The 20,418-nt window shown below is 40.0% G+C and overlaps 1 protein-coding gene across 4 annotated transcripts in view; it reads right to left on the reverse strand.

The window, feature by feature from the left end:
- Window positions 1–9,561: 9,561 nt before the first annotated feature.
- Window positions 9,562–20,418, reverse strand: part of PHIP (pleckstrin homology domain interacting protein) — a 337,941-nt gene continuing 327,084 nt past the window's right edge. For 3 of the 4 annotated variants that reach the window (XM_030555789.1, XM_030555794.1, XM_030555795.1), the window contains one exon: window positions 9,562–16,031. In XM_030555789.1, the coding sequence (XP_030411649.1) occupies window positions 15,385–16,031 (647 nt within the window). In that variant the 3' untranslated portion in view covers window positions 9,562–15,384. The remainder of the gene's footprint in view (window positions 16,032–20,418) is intronic. The other variant, XM_030555793.1, reaches the window with a different exon arrangement.

The following is a 20,418-nucleotide window of genomic DNA, read 5'->3' on the forward strand; positions in this document are numbered from 1 at the left end:
AGGTTTTTTTATTTCCTTCCCCGTCGCCTTCCCATTGCCTTGTTTAACCTTAGAAATACTAGGAATGTAAATCTGATCTTTCCTGTTTTACTGGAATGATTTATTGGAGAACTCAGAACCTATATATTGTGATATTCTCAGTCTCTTACTTCCTGCCAAATGTGGTATGGAGACCCCTTGCTGTGCTTTTTGCTGTGTACAGTACAGATAGACAATGACACAACAGTGACTTGAGTTAGGTGTCTAATAGTAATGTACATTTCTATAATACTTTTCATCCTGAGAGGTACCAAAGTGCTTTACAGATGGATGTATGCGGTACCACTGAAATGCACTCACTTCTAAGGAACTTAAAGTTTGGCTGATGCCAAGGCCAAATCCTGGCACCAGTGAAGGAAGTAGGTGCTTGGGGCGGCCAATACAAAGGGGCGGCACGTCCGGGTCTTCAGCGGGAATTTGTCAGTGGGTCCCTCAGTCCCTCTCTTCCTCTTTGAGCTGCTGCTGAAGTGCCGCCAAAGAGGATGAGAGGGAGTGAAGGACCCGCCGCTGAACTGCTGCCGAAGAACGGAGCGGCGCGATTGAGCTGCTGCCGAAGTGCCGCCGATCAGTTTTTAACTTTTTTTTTCCCCTCTGCTGTTTGGGGTGGCAGAAAACCTGGAGCTGGCCCTGGCTGATGCTATACAAAACAAAACAGAGACTGCAGAGTTGTAGTTTGAATTATACCAGTATAGTGCTGAGTAAACTTTTTCATGTTGTAGACACGCTTTAAGATTAAGATCCTCCTCCATCTTGGCCATCTGCTCTCCCAAAGTTGATTCCACACTTTTCCCACAGCAAAGTATACTTGGCTACATTAAAAATATATATAAATATTGGAACAACATTAAGGAGACAACAAAAAAGCTGGACAGAAGTAAGAGCCACTCGCGGAGTCCCGGACCCTCCACCTGCCCTGGACAGAGGGCTGGGGTGCCCGAGAGTAGCCCCTGGCCTTTCCCCCTGCCCTCTGGGGCGTGCCGCCCAGAGCAGGTGGAGGGTCCAGGGCTCCCCATAGCGGCCCAGGCTCCTTGTGCAGCTCTTAGGAGCCTCGTGGGGGAGAGGAGGAGCATAGGTCAGGGCCCCATGGTAAAGGGGGTCTAAGGCCCACCACAGGCCTCTCGCTCCCAGAGAAGCTGGGGCTGTGCTTCATGGTCGGGGAGCTGATCAGCTTATCAGTGATAAGTGCTGCTGCCTGCTCTGCAGGCCATCCAGCCAGATGAGGCAGAAGGTGGAGGCAGAGACAATGCGTGAGACTCCAGCGGCAGGGAAGGCTAAGCAGTCTCATGTGGTGGGAAGAAGCTCAGCCAGCACCAAGCACAATGGGGTCCCGGTCCATGACTGAGGGTCCCAGGTACTACGATAATACAGCCAGCTGGCCTGCTGTTTCCTCCCTCTCCAGGCTGCACGAACACACTGAGAACACTGCTTCCAGGGGGAGTGCTGCCGCATCTCTGCTGGGTGTCCATGTCAAAGACATCTCAAGAAATCTGGGGGCCAGAACCTTTTATTTGTGCCCCCCTTCTAGCCAGAGTTACTTCCAAGGTATGGGATAGATTCCTGCCTTTCCCCATAGATGCTCCTGTTGCATGGAAGCAGTGGGGACAAATGAAATCAGTCACTTTCTCAGTGGTGAGAAATGTAACATGGAGCTGAACAGCCCAGGGCAGGTTATGAGGCAGCAAGCAGGTAGAGGTGTAAGAAATAGCTATTGAGCATATGTAGGCATCAGTGTTACACACTGAGCCGTGCTCTACCCTATGACGTCAGGTCAGGTCAAATTTAGCCACATTAGGTCGATTTTATAAGTAATCCATCTGCACAACCAAGAGGCTAGGACTTTTCAGCTTGGAAAAGAGGAGACCAAGGGGGGATATGATAGAGGTATATAAAATCATGAGTGATGTAGAGAAAGTAAATAAAGAAAAGTTATTTACTTGTTCCCATAATACAAGAAGTAGAGGCCACCAAATGAAATTAATGGGCAGGAGGTTTAAAACAAATAAAAGTAATTTCTTCACACAGCACACAGTCAACTTGTGGAACTCTTTGCCTGAGGAGGTTGTGATGGCTAGGACTATAACAGGGTTTAAATGAGAACTGAATAAATTCATGGAGGTTAAGTCATATTAGCCAGGTCAAGGATAGTAGCCAGGATGGGTAAGGAATGGTGTCCCTAGCCTGTTTGTCAGACGGTGGAGATGGATGGCAGGAGAGAAATCACTTTATCATTGCCTGTTGGGTTCACTCCCTCTGGGGCACCTGGCATTGGCCACTGTCGGTAGACAGGATACTGGGATGGATGGACCTTTGGTCTGACCCACTACAGCTGTTCTTATGTTTTTAACCCCATTCCATCAACCTAAAGGGCTCTTAAAATCAACTGCTGTACTCCTCCCTGGCGAGGGGAGTAGCGCTAAAATCGACTTTGCTGGATCAAATTTGGGGTAGTGCAGACACTATTTGATGACATTGGCCTCCAGGAGCTATCCCAGAGTGCTCCAATGTGACTGCTCTGGACAGCACTTTCAACTCTGATACACTAGCCAGGTACACAGGAAAAGTCCTAGGAAATTTTGAATTTCATTTCCTGTTTGGTCAGTGTGGCAAGCTCAGCAGCACAGGTGACCATGCAGTCGCAGAATCGCAAACGAGCTCCGCCTCCAGCATGGACCAAACCGGAGACACTGGATCTGATTGCTATATGGGGAGAAGAACCTGTGCAGGCGGAACTCCAATCAAAAAGAAGAAATGCTAATATATATGCCAATATTGCACAGGGCATGGTGGAGAGACGCTAGAACAGGGACACACAGCAGTGCCACGCGAAAGTTAAGAAGCTCAGGCAAGCCTACCAAAAGACAAAGGAGGCAAACGGTCACTCTGGGTCAGTGCCCCTTACATGCTGCTTCTATGATCAGCTGCATGACATTCTGGAAGGGACCATGGACACCTGCAAGGAGGGAGTCTCATGCAACAGGGAGGAGGATTTTGTGGATGAGGAGAATGCATAGCAGGCAAGTGGAGAATCTGTTCTCCATGGCAGCTAGGACCTTTTCATCACGCTGAAGCCAATAACCTCCCAAGGCAGGATCCCGGACCTGAAGCCCCCAAGGAGGGTTCCCGGACCCTGAAGCCGGAGAAGGCACCTCTGGTAAGTGCACATTTGTAACTACACTACAGGGTTCAAAAACAATTGTGTTTAATGTTTGATTTCCCTTGAAGACTTGGGATGCATCCGCGGCCAGTAGGTTCTTTGCATTTTCCCATAAAACTGAACTAGAGGGATCACTGGTGAGCAATTCCTATTGTTATGTAGCATTTCCAGCACTCAACTTCCTATCATAGAAATAACTTTGTCTATTTTTAGACTCCTGTACAGATTTTTGAAATGTGTCTAGGATTGCCAAGTTTGGTTGGACATATTAATCTTTAATTCCTGGAGACTGCAGGACAATCCTGGAGGGTTGGCAACCCTAATTGGATCCTAGTTGCTAGGTAGTGATTTTACACATAAAAAGAAGATGGTCCTCCTCCCAACAATCTAGATAAAGTCATAATATAACAAAGAAAGAAAACAAAAAGGAGAGAGAAAGGGGACTAAGGTACAGCTGATACCTATAAAAGGTTGTTTATTTGCATGTCCATGCATATCTTAACATGACAGCAAATTAATAAAAATATTTTAATTAAATATTTTAATAGAGTAGCTGTTAAATAGTACTGCTTAAAATTTTTAATAAATCCTGTATTTTTTAAAAATTTATTTTATGTCCCCTATTTGTGGCCAGAGCAACACATTGTCTTGTTGACTCTTCCTCCCCATTTCGCTTATCACCAGCTTAAAGGGGCTGGGAAAGATGGGAATTTTTTTTTCTTATAATAATAAATTGAAATATTTTACATACAGTGAAGCATGCAGGGTTCTGCCTTTTTACTTGGCCACAGCTGACCATTATTTTCTTGTCCTTTCTTCCTAGTATATTGAGAGACTGTTGTTCATTAGGGCACTGTGCTGTCAGGTGGGTAATGATGAGGTAATGTATACCATTTATTCCCTTAGATTTCTCATTTCCCCTTGTCTGATGAGATAGGAAGGTGCTGATGAGGTGTCGCTGTCATGTCTGCTGCGTACTTCCTTAAAATGATTTTTTGAATGACAAGATGAGTTTAATAAGTCTTAAATTGTTTTCTTCCTCCGTGGGTTCCCAGCTTGTTAAATTTGCATCAGTAACCATGATAAAAAAAATCCTTTAATTACAGCCAGCAAATATCTTGAGAGGCTTCCACCTCTGAGCCTGATTAAGAAATGGAATCTTGGGAAGAGAGGTACCAGAAAGTACTTGCAACGACAGGGTTTATCCAGGCTGGGCCTGGTGGGGAAGCCTAAGGTCTAGGCACCTTTGGAGTCTGGAAAGGGTGGATGGCTGCTGAAAAGTTGGACTGGCTACAGCAAAAACTGTCTAGCAGAGCCCTCTACTTCTATGAACGTGGGGCAAAACCTGGGCCACTCTGGGCATTAGGCCATTGACAGGCCACAATTGCATTATTTGCATAGGAGGCGGAAGTGGTCAGAAACCATCAGAGGCCAAGGGAGGGGGTAGGTCAAGATGCCAGGGAGCAATGCAGCTGTGGAGGACCCTCCAGAGGAAGTGTGTGGGTGTGGAGGAGCAGTCTGCCAGCAGGACTGAGAGAAGAAGAGGTGGCAGTAGAAATACCTTCCCAAATAGGTGTTAACCAGAACTGTGTCTGGCTGGGAGATCCCAGGTGCAGCAGCTCTTGGAACTTGTGGACACTGAGAAGCTGCCACCAGTGATTTCCCAACACCCACCCCCCAAGTTTTGTAAACTAGTTACATGCCAAATCTGGTGGCTGAACTTTGCGACTTTGTCCTCACACACAACTATTTCACATTTGGGGACAATATATACCTTCCAGTCAGTGGCACTGCTCTGGGTAGCCGCATGGCCCCACAGTATGCCAACATTTTTATGGCTGACTTAGAACAACGCTTCCTTAGCTCTCATCCCCTAATGCCCCTACTCACGCTACATTGATGACATCTTCATCATCTGGACCCACGGAAAAGAAGTCCTTGAGGACTTTCACCATGATTTCAACAAATTTCCATCCCACCATCAACCTCAGCCTGGAACAATCCACACAAGCGGTACATTTCCTTGATACTACTGTGCTAATAAGCGATGGCCACATAAACACCACCCTATACCGGAAACCTGCTGACTGCTATACTTACTTACTTACATGCCTTCAGCTTCCATCCAGGACACACCACATGATCCATGGTCTACAGCCAAGCTCTAAGATACAACCGTGTTTGCTCCAATCCCTCAGACAGAGACAAACACCTGCAAGATCTCTATCAAGCATTCTTAAAACTACAATATCCACCTGCTGAAGTAAAAAAACAGATTGACAGAGCCAGAAGGGTACCCAGAAGTCACATACCACAAAACAGGCCCAACATAGAAAATAACAGAATGCCACTAGCCGTTACCTTCAGCCCCCAACTAAAACCTCTCCAGTGCATCATCAAAGATCTGCAACCTATCCTGAAAGATGATACCTCACTCTCCCAGATCTTGGGAGACAGGCCAGTCCTCGCTTACAGACAGCCCCCCAACCTGAAGCAAATACTCACCAGCAATCACACACCCACAGAACAACAACACTAACCCAGGAACCTATTCTTGCAACAAAGCCCGATGCCAACTCTGTCCACATGTTCAAGTGACACCAGTCTATTCAAGTGACACCATAATAGGACCTAATCACATCAGCCATGCCATCAGGGGTTCGTACACCTGCACATCTACCAATGTGATATATGCCATCATGTGCCAGCGTGTATTGGCCAAACCAGACAGTCTCTACGCAAAAGAATAAATTGACAAATCTGACATCAGGAATCATAACATTCAAAAACCAGTAGAACACTAGAACCTCTCTGGCCATTCAGTAACAGATTTAAAAGGTGGCAATTTTGCAACAGAAAAACTTCAAAAACAGACTCCCAACTAGAAACTGCTGAATTTGAATTAATATGCAAACTAGATACAATCAATTTAGGCTTAAATAGAGACTGGGAATGGCTGAGCCATTACACACATTGAATCTATTTCCCCATGTTAAGTATCCTCATACCTTCTTGTCAAACTGTTTTAAATAGGCTATCTTGATTATCACTAGAAAAGTTTTTTTTCTCCTGCTGACGATAGTGCACCTTAATTAATTAGCTTCTTAGAGCTGGTATGGCAACTCCCACCTTTTCATGTTTTCTGTATGTATATATATATCTCCTCACTATAAGTTCCATTCTGTGCATCTGATGAAGGGGGCCCACAAAAACTTATGCTCAAATACATTTGTTAGTCTCTAAAGGTGCCACAAGTACTCCTGTTCTTTTAAAAAAAACGAACAGAATGTTGGGAATGATTGACTGCCGCTGCACATTGAGTGGATGTTTTCAGAGAACTATCCACAATGACTCCAAGTTCTCTTTCTTGAGTGTTAACAGCTAATTCAGACTCCTTCATTTTGTATGTATAGTTTACATTGTTTTCCACTGTGCATTACTTTGCATTTATCAACATTGAATTTCATCTGCCATTTTTGTTGCCCAGTCACCCAGTTTTGTGAAATCCCTTTGTAACGCTTCACAGTGTGCCTGGGACTTGAATAGCTTTGTATTTGGGGGGGAGGGATAGCTCAGTGGTTTGAGCATTAGCCTGCTAAACCCAGGGTTGCGAGTTCAATCTGGGGGGGCACATAGGGATCTAGGGCAAAAATCAGTACTTGGTCCTGCTAGTGAAGGCAAGGGGCTGGACTCAATGACCTTTCAAGGTCCCTTCCAGCTCTAGGAGATAGGTATATCTCCTATTTTTAAAATCAGCTGCAAATTTTGCCACCTCACTGGTTACCCATTTTTCCAGATCATTTATGAGTATGTTGAACAGTAATGGTCCCAGAACTCACCCCTCAGGGATACCACAATTGATCTCTCTCCATTCTGAAAACTGATAATTTATTCCTACCCTTTATTTCCCATCTTTTAACCAGTTACTCATCCATGAATGGCCTTCCCTCTTATCCCACAATGGCTTAATTTTCAAAAGTCAATTTAAATTAAATACATTTAAAATATATATATATATAAAAATCTAGACCTGTTATGTGTTTTGGTGTAACTTGCATTATCCTTATGTTACATTTGCATTATCCTAACACAACATTTATTTTATTCATATTTCAAAGTTGAACCCTCCCACCCCCGTTTCAATTCCTGGGGAAACCACTGGCTGCCACAGATGGGATATGCAGTGGACTAGAGCTGCAAACTGAGGTAGGGTGTCCATACTGATCAGACAGGTGAGCAGCATGTGAGCTATGGATGCCACCATCAAGGGAGCCTTCTCCCTTTTTGCAAGTGGAGCAAAGACTGGGCCATCCCTGAGAGAGACTGGCATTTATGTTTAATTGAATGGTTGGCACCAGCTGAGACCCTAACAAAGGGGTATACTCTGGCACAGAGGTAGGGGCTGTTTACCCTCTTCCCCTGGCCTGAAGCAGATTCCTCAGGCTTGCTTCTTCCTTATGTGACCTTGCTCATTTCTTTCCTTTTTCTCGTCTCTTCTCTCTCTCTTTCGTGTCTCTTCAGGCCAAAAAGAAAGGGTGAGCTCAGTCAGAGAAGGGAGAGTTTGGACAAAGCCTCCATGCTTCTGAGGTGAGAAGGAAAAGAAAACTGGAAGGCATTTGATTTGGCTGGCTGAGGTATTTTATTAGCTTAATATTTCAGCTATTTTATATATTCATTTTTATAATACAGCGCAAGTTAGACCATGTTGTATACCAGTCACCTATATTTGAAGGACATTTTTGTTTTCTAGAAAAAAAAATTCCAGCTGAAACTTGCTTTATTTACACTCATGCCTTAGACTCAAATATTATTTTTAAAAGCAAATCCCTTTTGCCAATCAATGTCTATTTCCATGGAACCAGCAAACAGTTGTTGATATTCTCTTTTATAAATTTCAGCTGTCACTACCAACTGAATAGTTCAAATTTTTTTATCCAAATAGCACATATAGAATGTAGGGCACAAAAGGCTCTTAAAATCTGAAATATTTTACTTTGAAAACAAAAATAGTATGGAAATAATCCTAGAGATGTTATCCTTACTTTTAAATAGGCATTTTGACTGGAGGAGAATAAACTGGCTAGCAAAGATTCACATATGCAACACTTGCACAGTGAGCATCTTCAGCAGTCAGCTATTAAAAGAAAACATATTGACCTCTGTGGGAGGTACAGGTACATAATACTTGTGAAAATCAGAACCTGCATGAATGGCTTTTGTTTTTCTTTACTCTTCTTAAGAACATCTTATGACAGAACTCAGAAAAGGTTACATAGGCTCTTTTAAAATCTCCTGGAAAGTCTTATAGCTTATATTTGCTTTCTCTCCCCTCAAAAACATATTTCAGTTGTTAAAAAATCTTTTAGTGCTAACACCAAGTCAGGGGGTATTTTCCTCTTGATAAATATGTAATGTCCACTAACGTTGTTAGGACTTGTGTAAACACACTGAATGGAGCACAGATGCCTTTATTTTTTAAATTGTAATGTTCTGAAATACAAGTACATTTTATTGAAAAGAGTTTGTAAACATCTCCTCTTGCTGTGGACCTGTCACAAATGTCTCTGTGGAGCTCAGGTCACTGGCAGATCTTAGCATGTGCCTCAGTATTCCAAAATCATCATGTGATTCAATTAAGGAAATTTTGTCCTCAGCAGCATACCCTAACACAAGGATCCAAATTTATTTTGTGCATGGGTGTTTGTCAGGTGTTTTTTGGTTTGTCTGAGATTTCAGGTAAGTAATGTAGAGGAAAAGGGATGCAGCTTCCTATGAAGAACAGAGAAATAGAAAAGCACAGAACAGGGCAGGAGAAAGGTAATCCACAGGGAGCTGCATTTAAAAACTGTTTTTTTTTCCTCAGTCAACCTGACAGTTAAAAAGTTGGACTGCAGATATGGAAGGCCTGTGTATATCCCTATATGTAGAGTACTTGAGATTTGTCATCCTTGAAAGCCGTGATGTACAAAAGACTTAAGAGTCCACAGTTTGAAAATATATGCCCTATATTTCTTGATGTGTAGGTATAGCCCATTTTACATATTATGTTTCTCTGCCCCGTATAAGCACAGTTCTGACAGGAAAACAGTTAGCAGCACTATGCCAAACAGTTGCAGAAGTTAGGCTCTTATATCAGTTCTGCATTGATTAATGCCAAACTCTGAATATAGTAAGGATGTCAAAAATTCATCTTCACACATCACAGCTCAAATGCTGCAGCACCAGCTGATGTGCTTCCACTCCTTTTAATTGCATGCTCAGATAAAAACAAGAACAAAGTTGATTTTAGGCTGTTCTGTGATGTACTTCTCCCATTATACAAATCAACAGACTGTTACATAGAAATAACAGAACCACCGCAGAACCACTTAGAAAAACAAGTTTTCTATTTATTTAAAAATAAGTTTGTAGGTACTACATTGCAGTGACAGTAATTCTTACACATACATTCTAGTTTGTATAAAAGGATTCAAAGTATTATGCATCAAAACTAACATAGAAAGTGTCCACATAACAGTAAAGAAAGTTCCAATCAATATGTACAAAAAGAAAGGGCACTGTTTATCCTGGTGTGATACTGCAGGTTATAACATGATAATCCAGATTTCTGGAAGAAAAAGACCTTGATAAAGCTAAAGAATTATTGTTTTCAAACTGTTTGTTATTTATTACGTACACCAGATTTGTGTTTTACATAATTCTGTACAAAATAAGCATTATAATTTTTAATCTGAAAATGTGTCAGTTTCAAAATTAACCCTTCTAGGTCACTTCCTTAAAATTGAGCTACATTCTACACGTCTAAACAATATAAATGACAGGATATAAATAATTCACTCAAGATCTTTTAACAAGTTGCCTGTCACGGTTTTGCAGTTTTAATATGGTCCAAAAATGTAACTCTGCATTTTTTCTCAATATATCTGTAAATCAACATGCACTTTAAGTACAAAATAGTAGGTATGCCTTATGTGAATGTGTACGTAGAAGGTGCTGATAAGATAATATTCCTTTCTACTCCCAGTTTGTAGAAGCTTATTTTTTCTTTAAGTGTAGAAAGTCATAGTAAAATATTACCTCCACCCCGACAATGTATTCTTTATATCACATAAGCAAATTTCCTGATGTATTTATCTGCATTTAAAGAGTTCCAAAGACCTACTGTTCCCCCTCTCTCCCCCCCGATAATTTTCCCCAAATAGCCTGTCATAGCTAATTCCTAAAAATTATCTTTAACTTATTGCCACATAGATTCTCTAGAGTGCCTTGACGCTGTTGTAGTCTTCAGAACAAAAAGTTTAACCCTCTTCTGTGATATTCTTTTTAAATAAAACAAATTATAAAAAGCTAACCTTTCTGGAGTTTTTCGCTCAAATATACTGTAAAATAAATAGCAAAAAATGGTTCCATATAGTTAGTACAAACGGGTGAGACATGTAGAGGTTAACTTCAATTTAAAAGCTACCTGAATTTCCCCCCAAATATACCAGAAAGTAAGAGCGATGTTCCTGTCTAAAAACTATGAAATTACATAAAGTTAAAACAACAAGAGTGTCCGATTTGCTATCAGAAATAAATTTTCAGACTTGGCCAATTTATATGAAATTTAATACACTATTTCTGCATATAAACAAACATTTTTATACAATAATGTACAGCAGAAACGTAACAGCCCTTTTTATCAGTTCAATACCTAGGTGCCCCTGGAAACTGATCTGCTGCAAGAACTTTGGGGAAAACACACAAAATATATTATCAAATAATTGTACAGTTAACATTTTTGTCTTCATTAGGTAGTAAAAAGTAACAGAGAAAACGAGCTTTTGTTGTCTCCAGGTGAGGTTAAGGCCCCCTCTCCTTTCAGCTTTCACCAGCGTTCAAGAGAATTGCATTTAAACTCCTTCTGAAGAGAGTAGCAGTGTTTAGCTGAAAAAAACAGTTTGACCAGCTAGTATGGAACACAGTTAAAGTGTGAAAGAAAAAGAGTGACTTAGGATAAAATACAGCGATATGTCAAAGGACTTTAGCTATATTCATGCTCCAAGTGAGTTCACAGGATCACTAAAGATGAGCTAAAAAGAGTCTACTGTATATGAGGCCTATAGCACTTAACCAGTTAAGTACTTCTATTAACTTTAAGCATGTGCTAAAGTGGTTGCTGGATCAGGGCCTAAAAGTAAATGTGAGCAAGAGAGATTTAACAGTGCGGTGTAAGAACTGTATCAAACTTCCAGTTGTCAAATAGATGTACGGATTTAGTCTGCATAATATTTTAATATATGGCAAAAGGCTCTGGAACAGGCAGCCAGGGTTGATACTTGAGAAACACTGGGTACAGCAATACAGCCCATAAGCTATCTGCTACACAACATAAATGCGATTGTTTATTTTTACAGACATGCTGCATGAGGGTCCTTTTATTAATATTTTACAAATATAAAATAGCAATATTAAATTCAACCAACTTAATCTTACAAGTCTAACAACAATCCGAACACACGAAATAAATGCGTGCAAGTATATAGCACAGCAGTCTAATCACAAGAGACATTTTCTTTAAAATAGTGATCACTGGTTATAGCACAATGACAAGAACCTTAGCTGACATAATGCTGAACAATATTGTAATGAAGTTCTTCAAGTTCAGTTCTTGGATAACAAAATAACAATTGAAACAAACAGGATAAACACTTGTTCAGTATGCAATCGTACAGTGACTGCTGTTAAAGTAAACATTTAGAATATAATGGTATCTGAGAAACAGCAGCTATTTCCTAATCTAAAGATAGAAAATACTGTGGTATTAGATACCACTCAGTGGTAACTGTTGGTAAATATTGACTTTAACGACCACCACCAGAGAAAACAATTGAATATCCCCATATCAAAAGTCAAATATCAATGGATTTGAATGAAGTTGTGTTCATTGCTGCCAGACTTGTAAGATTAGTGTGACTGTATATCAATAAAACACATGTATATAATATTTACAATCTATATGTGAAACAAACACGTTATTTCAATATTCCATTTCTGAATGATTTGTTAGATATTTGAGATGGCATTATCCATTACATGCATGTAACTATAGTTTTGACATTCTTTCAGGTTGCTGAACCACAGCTTATTGCTCACATTTAAAACCTTCAGACTTAGTTATCAAAAGCTCTTTTTCTTTGTTGGTACAATAAGTTGCAAATATCTCAAATACATTCTTCCAAGCAAAAAAGGACATACAGCATAATGGTATGGTATTAATTCTCATAAATAAACTTTTACAACCCAAAGAAGCTAAATTATAAAAATATATATTTTAATAAATCTGGTATTACTTCTCATAATTTTTGAAGTGTTGCTTCTATAAAAAACTGACCCAAATCATTCACAATCTATTTAAGAAGAAAACAATGTCAATATTTCTAAATGTGAATTAAAAAAAACCCTGTAGTTTAATGTCACAGATCTCTATAGTAAGGGAAAAATGTATCTATGTTCTGCAGATAAGGCCTTCTATTCTTGTGATTTTAAGGTGTACAGTTTTCACATAATGTAATCGGAATGTTTGCTATTCCATTCTCCAACATTACATACAGTATTTTCTGTGTATAAATATATACATAATCATGCCATATAAAACATTACAAATAGTGTAAATACAGAAGCTGAATTTTAGATATACTCTAATTTCTTATATTACAATGCAGATAACATCAGGAAATTACACATTTGAAACTGATTGCCTTCATCACCAGTGAGATCCTTAAAATTAACTGTTAAGTCTCACACTAAAATGAATTAGTTTTGAACTGTGTAATACACTATTTTTTAACTGTACAACCATAATTTTCCACCTTACCATATGTTTAGCAACTGTTTTTTAATAGTAAAGAAACATTTGTTAGAAAAAATAAATAAATCAAAATCAAATTAATCAAATCCATGCCCCCCAAACTCAGAGTCCAAGTAATCCAGTCAGGCTCTGGAAAATAGTTTACTTAATTTCATATAAAGATGTGTAATTAAGACAGGTACATAAATCAATACTAAAAATGCCAAGCACATGGGTTACTGGTTTTTATCCATAATAGGTAAATGATAGCTAACAGCTACTCTTCTTGGGCCGACTCCTGATTTCCTTGCTCAGGCATTTCTTAAACAGACTTTGTTGTAACAGATTAATGAGTATAGGATTTGGCCCAGAATGAATAAAGAAAATCTGTGCAAGTGTAAAGGTCCTAAATCCTGCAAATTCTTTTTTCAGCAGTTGCACTCAAGTCCATCAGACTTGTCTTGTAAATGAAGACTTCTTGTATGAGTAAGGGTTTTCAGCACTAGGCTCTACTTTTTAATATTTAATTTTCAATTTTTATTCTTCTGAATCAGGGTCATGACACATTGTCTCATGCTACCCCAAAATAATGTATCTGAAATTTTTGGTTACATTTTTGTACCATACCAGATCTCAGAAAATACTACTATTTCTATACTTGTTTTCAAACTGGACAATACCTTTTAAGCAATAGAAAATGGTATTAAAGTTTGTTTTTAAGGTATAAAATAACTGAATGTACCATAAACAAATAAATAACTGCTTTTCTTTTCCACAGCAGTATATATAGTAATACATTCCCCTAAGTCATATAGTTATCATTTACAATAGACAACTTAATTTTACTAAGGATGCAAGAAATAATAGAATACAAGGCACAATCATTAAATGTAATTTTTCTTTAGGGTGTATATTGACTTATGTCAGAGTGATAAGTATACCGTAAAAAGTGCAGAAAAAACACAATGTGCAATGAGACCACTGTATAAAACGTGATTGCATAAAAAGTGATTTGGCCTTTTTTAATCTTTAATAATTGAAAATAACCAATCTTCCCCTTAAAATTAAACTATAAAGTATGACATTTAAAATTCTTTTTTCTTTTCTTTTTTTTTTTCTTTCTTTTTTTTTTAAATTCTAGTGCTATCTAAAAAATCCTGAAAAAGAGATTCTATACCTGGGTAATATTGTATATGTATGTGTTTGTGTATATATCAATCTACACATACACACTTCTTTGTAAGTCATTTTTAGATTACTCAACACATCAAAAGTTGTAGAAAACAATCAATACAGACCAGAAAGTAAACATCATAAGCCCATATTTTTCCTGTAATTTCCTTGAATCCTTTAACCAATTATAAATTTTGTCTAAAACATCTTTGTCAAAGGACCCCATCAGTGCGTTACTGTTTTCTATTGTAAGTACCAAAAGAGGATACATGTCAGCACAATTTATAACAACTTGCTATATAGAATGATACAGTCTTTTTTTGTCTTTGAAAAGTGTTTGCAGTACTGACACACACACATACACACAGACACACACACACACAAAAGAAAAAAAAGAGAAAGAAAAGAAGGCTTTCCACTGCACTGTTTCTCAGTCTTTGGCACAATAAACAGAGATTTAGTGATTGATAAAAGAATCAAGGTCTGAAAAATTAGACATATTAGTCAAACTTTTTCCAATGTGGATATAATATATATATATTTATATATATATATATTGTGATTACATTTTCTCTCTGTTTGGCAGAAACTTGGATAAACCAACAGCCTGTGCTAGGCTTCTTTTGCAGTTGAATGCTCCATCACTACTCAAATTAAACATTTTCAGATTAGCAAAATCTGGTAATTTTGCATTTGTCCTTAATGGAAATGTAATTCTAAATTTACTGCCACTCTTTGTCAGTATCTGTCTTCCTGGGAGACATGACTTCTGCAATCAATAAAAATGTACCTTGCTTGGTCAAAAATAGACTTCTGTTCTCAGTCTGTGGCATTAAAAGTTCTATCACTTTGTTTAATCACAGATATACTCTGCACTGCTCAGGAGTACAGTAGTTCTCACTTCTAAAACGTCAGTAATTGCTTATTTACAGGTCTTCAATTATTCTTAACTATGAACAAAATGACTGTTGAAATGCATAACCTGTCTAGAGGGCAATAAATAGCAAAAGTTTAAAATATATATTTGTTTCAAAGAAGTGTTCTCTCCGTTTTCTTTTTTGCTAATTTTTTCAAATCACAACATATTCTTCTAATCCATAATAGCAGCAGGGGAGCAGAAGTCTTTGTTTCTGCTCACTCCTTAACTGTACCTGCTTCATAGCATTCTAAGGAATATGTTTGGTAACAGTTACCAGCCAATCAAATTAGCCTTTGCTTTTTCAGTCAACTTTCGGACTCTGCCTCTGCTAGACGTTCCAAAAGTTAAAGAGGTGTCTTCAAATAATAGCTGCCTTTGCTCTTCTTCAGAGTCATCTTCATTGTAAAAGGCTGTCCTCCTACCCTGGTTTCTAGTTCTCATGTGAGGTTCAGAATCTTTCAGTTCCTCAGACACTTCTTCTTCTACAGGCTCATCTGTTCTTTTCCTCCTGCTTCTTGTTTGCATCTTAACATTCGCAGGGACTATAAGGTCTGAGTCTGGTTGATGTGTCTGTGTCTTTCTTTTTGGCTTTCTGCCTCCACGACCTTTTTTTTGTAATACAGCTTCCTTCACATTATTTTCAGAAAGAGAATTGCATGCACTAGAAACTGAGGGTTCTTCTATTACCATGTCCCTGGTGGTCTGGACTGAATTCTGCTCTGCATTCATCTGTTCAGCAATTTGTAACTTTTTTGGTTTTCTACCTCTTTTCTTGTGCACCACTTCACATGTACTGCTATTAGCCTCTATCTTCGGTTTCCGTGCAGGCCCTCTTTTAACTGGAGGTTTTGAAGGTTGCCCTCCATGTCCATTTACCTGAATGCTTCCTGATGCCAAAGCATTATTTTTGCAGTCTGCTGTAAAGAAATAACAGAGTAATAATATGTAAGAGAAATCTACATTCTTTATTTCCCAATGGCCCCTGATAAAACTATTCCATTCACTATTTATAAAATACCGTTTGAGTGGATGATATACCATAACTGCCTTCATCCGTGAAGGCCCAAATGTGGGACACATGTGACAGAGACCCAAAAACTTAATTAAAAAAATTGTTCATGCAGGAAATTTAAAATGCTGCTGGACTCACTGCTTTAGTGTAATAAGCTTTCTGGCACAATGGCTCCATGATTCTTTATTTCTGATATAAATGGTTTTAAAAAATAAAAGTCTGGATGTCAAATTTGTGTGGAATGCAGGAATCTTTGGGTTTAAAAGAAGTGATATCCTCACAATGAGGAACATTTAAGAGGTGTGATATTCATATTTGATTTCCACGCCACCAATCCTGGGATTTTCCCTTGCTTCTGCTGTGTAACTGAAAAACTTTCCAGTCAATAACATCTTTCAATTTAACCAGTTACTCATTAACATCACTTCTCTTCTGATGTGGAGCAGCTACATCTGTCCACGTCTTTGTTAAATGGGGATTAGACTAGCACCTTGAACATTCTTGCATTCACAAAGGTATACTGTTCCAGAATTTTCCACCCCTTGCTAAACAGTACATCACAGTATGTTTACACAATTGCCAGAGTTCTGCACTGGCTTTTGGGTGTAATTTTAAGTTGTTGGTTTTGACCTATAAAACCCTAAATGGTTTGGGCCCTGGATATCTGAGACTACCTCTCTCACCTTACAATATCACATTTTTCCACTGTTGCATGCAGTGTTGTTGTAGCTGTCTTGGTTCCAGGATATGAGAGAGACAAGGTAGGTGAAGTAATATCTTTTATTGGACCAACTTCTCTTGGTGAGAGAGACACGCTTTTGAGCTTTCTCTGTGTCAGGTTGCGAGCTTGTCGTCTCGCCCATAGAAGTTGGTCCAATAAAAGATATTACCTCACCAACCTTGTCTCTCTCATAATAATACGGCTGTTGTGATCCAGCAGAGGTGGAGAGCTAAATAAGCTTTTTAAGACAGGGACTGTATCTTTGTTATGTGTTTGTACAGTGTCTAGTACAATGAGGTCATGGTCCATGACTAGGGCTCCTAGATATTACCACAACAGAAATAAATAATAATGGTTTGGTGAGGCAGAAGCTATTGGCTGGATATTCTCTATGAGGGATGCACAAGACTGGAGTTCACTTTCCTTGATAGACTATCCTGAAATCCGGGATATGCTGCAAAGCTTATCTATTCTTTTCCACTTTCCAGTTAGGAGTGGGTTGTAAGAGACAGTGAAGGGGATATTATTTATGAGGTGTTCTTAACTGCCAAATGGATTATTTGGGAGAATATCACTCTATATTGTGTCTTTTGTTCATATTTTTCATATATGTACAGGTGTCTACAGTTTGGATAAATACTTTTAATAAATCTAAGGAAATAATTATCTAAATCTAAAAGGAAGTACTTATGAACACATGTGGCACTGAAATGCTCCCCGTGTGACACAGTTCAAGGACCAAAAAACCAGGCTTTTTTTCATTACAGAGCAGTTTGACAATAGGTCAATATTAATCAATCTTAAAGTGACTTTCCAGCAATCAAGCATTAGCTGACATTGCTCAGTCATAACAACAATCCTCATATTGTTCAGAAATCTTTATGATATAATAATACAGCAAGATATGTGATGTTACATCACTGTGACTCAGAATCACCACACATTATCATTGCCTCATGGAGAAAAAAATCTCTTTCTCCAAGAAGAGATGGGGTAAGGAAGTTGTTTTTCTTTTCTCCTCCTCCCTATTATTAGGCAGGAGAGAGAGGAATGTGTTCTCTCATTCTCCCTGCAGCTTCCTACTGGAAGCTGCTCTAGAGAAGGTGGTGGTACCACTTGTATTTACAGTTTTCCAAGCAACATATTTTCTTTCCTGCTGTTCAGGGGCAAGGGAAAAATATTTCAGCAGTTTCCGCACCAATGGCCTGATTTTGCTGAGTGTTCTCTGAGAATGGCAAGTGGAGTCTACTCCATGAGAGCCACACAGAGGGTCACAAAGAGCTACACGTGGCATTAGAACCAAAGAAAAAATCATAGAATCATAGGATTGGAAGGGACCTTGAGAGGTCATCTAGTCCAGTCCCCTGCACTCATGGCAGGACTAAGTATTATTCTAGACCATCTATGACAGGTGTTTGTCTAACCTCTTAAAAATCTCCAAGGATGGAGATTCCACAACCTCTCTAGGCAATTTATTCCCATGCTTAACCACCTTGACAGGAAGCTTTTCCTAATGTCCAGCCTAAGCAGCCCTTGCTGCAATTTAAGCCCATTGTTTCTTGTCGTAACCTCAGAGAAGCTACCTCCCTCCTCCTTATAACAATCTTTTATGTACTTGAAAATTTACGTCCCCTCAATCTTCTCTTCCCCAGACTAAACAAACCCAATGTTTCCAATCTTCCCTCATAGGTCAGGCTACAATTTAATCATGGTATTTTTAATGAAAGTCATGGGCAATAAACAAAAATTCACTGCTCATGACCTGTCCATGACTTGTACTCTATACTCCTGACTAAATCTTAGCTGTGGGGGAAGGAGGGGGAGACAGGGTGCTGTGATGGGGGGCACTGTGTGGGGCTGGGGGAGGTTGCTGCTCTGGTGGGGTGGGAGGCACTGAGCAGCAGCCCGTGCGGCTGGCTGTGGGGCCACCCAAGCAACTAGCTATGGAGCCGTTCCATCAGTGCCCAGTGTGGCTATCCCCGGAGCCTCCTACCTGGGAGGCCCTGGGACCAGCCACACCAGCTGCTGCAGAAGTCACAGAGATTGCGGAAGTCATGGCATCCGTGACAGATATGGAGCCCTATTCATATGTCATGTTTTCTAGATCTTTAATAATTTTTGTTGCTCTTCTCTGGACTTTCTCTAATTTGTTCACATCTTTCCTGAAATGTGGCACCCAGAACTGGACACAATACTCCAGCTGAGGCGCAATCAGCATGGAGTAGAGCAGAATTAGTTCTCATGTCTTGCTTACAACGCTCCTGCTAATATAGCCCAATATGATGTATGCTTTTTTTGTAACAGCGTTACACTGAGCTCATATTTAGCTTGTGACCCACAATAACCCCCCAGATCCCTTTCTGCAGTAGTCATTTCCCATTTTGTATGTGTGGAACTGATTGTTCCTTCTTGAGTGGAGTTCTTTGCATTTGTCCTTATTGAATTTCATCCTATTGACTTCAGACCATTTTTCCAGTTTGTCCAGATTGGGGGGGGCCAACCTGTGGCTCCGGAGCCACATGCAGCTCTTCAGAAGTGAATATGCGGCTTCTTGTTTAGGCACTGACTCCAGGGCTGGACCTACAGGCGCCAACTTTTCAGTGTGCCAGAGGGTGCTCACCTCTCAACCCCTGGCTCTGCCCTCACTCCACCCCTTCCCTTCCCATCCCCTCCCCTGAGTTTGCTGTGCCTTTGCTCCTCCCCTCTCCCAAGCCTCCTCCATGCCACGAAACGGTTGATCAAGAGGAGGGGGAAAGAGAGGGAGGCACTGATCAGCAGGACTGATGGTGGATGGCAGGCACTGGGAGCGGGGGTGGGGGTTGGGGTGGAGAAACTGATGGGGGGCTGCTGATGTATTACTGTGGCTCTTTGGCAATGTACATTGGTAAATTCTGGCTCCTTCTCAGGCTCACATTGGCCATCCCTGGTCCAGATCATTTTGAATTATAATCCTATCCTCCGAAACACTTGCAATCCCTCTCAGTTTGGTATCTTCTGCCAACTTTATAAGTGTACTCTTTATGCATTATCTAAATCACTGATGAAGATATTCAATAGAACTGGACCCTGCGAGACCCCACTTGATACACTCTCCCAGCTTGACTGTGAACGATAGAATATAGACTATCAGGGTTGAAAGGGACCTCAGGAGGTCATCTAGTCCAACCTCCTGCTCAAAGCAGGACCAATTCCTAACTAAATCATCCCAGCCACGGCTTTGTCAAGCCTGACCTTAAAAACCTCTAAGGAAGGAGATTCCACCACCTCCCTAGGTAACGTATTCCAGTGCTTCACCAACCTCCTAGTGAAAAAGTTTCTCTTAATATCCAACGTAAACCGCCCCCCACTGCAACTTGAGACCATATCTCCTTGTTCTGTCATCTGCTACTACTGAGAACAGTCTAGATCCATCCTCTTTGGAACCCCCTTTCAGGCAGTTGAAAGCAGCTATCAAATCCTCCCTCATTCTTCTCTTCTGCAGACTAAACAATCCCAGTTCCCTCAGCCTCTCCTCATCAGTCATGTGCTTCATGACTTTTTGTTGCCCTCTGCTGGACTCTTCCCAATTTTC

The sequence above is a fragment of the Gopherus evgoodei genome, chromosome 3, assembly GCF_007399415.2.
Source record: "Gopherus evgoodei ecotype Sinaloan lineage chromosome 3, rGopEvg1_v1.p, whole genome shotgun sequence".
Lineage (NCBI taxonomy): Eukaryota > Metazoa > Chordata > Testudines > Testudinidae > Gopherus > Gopherus evgoodei.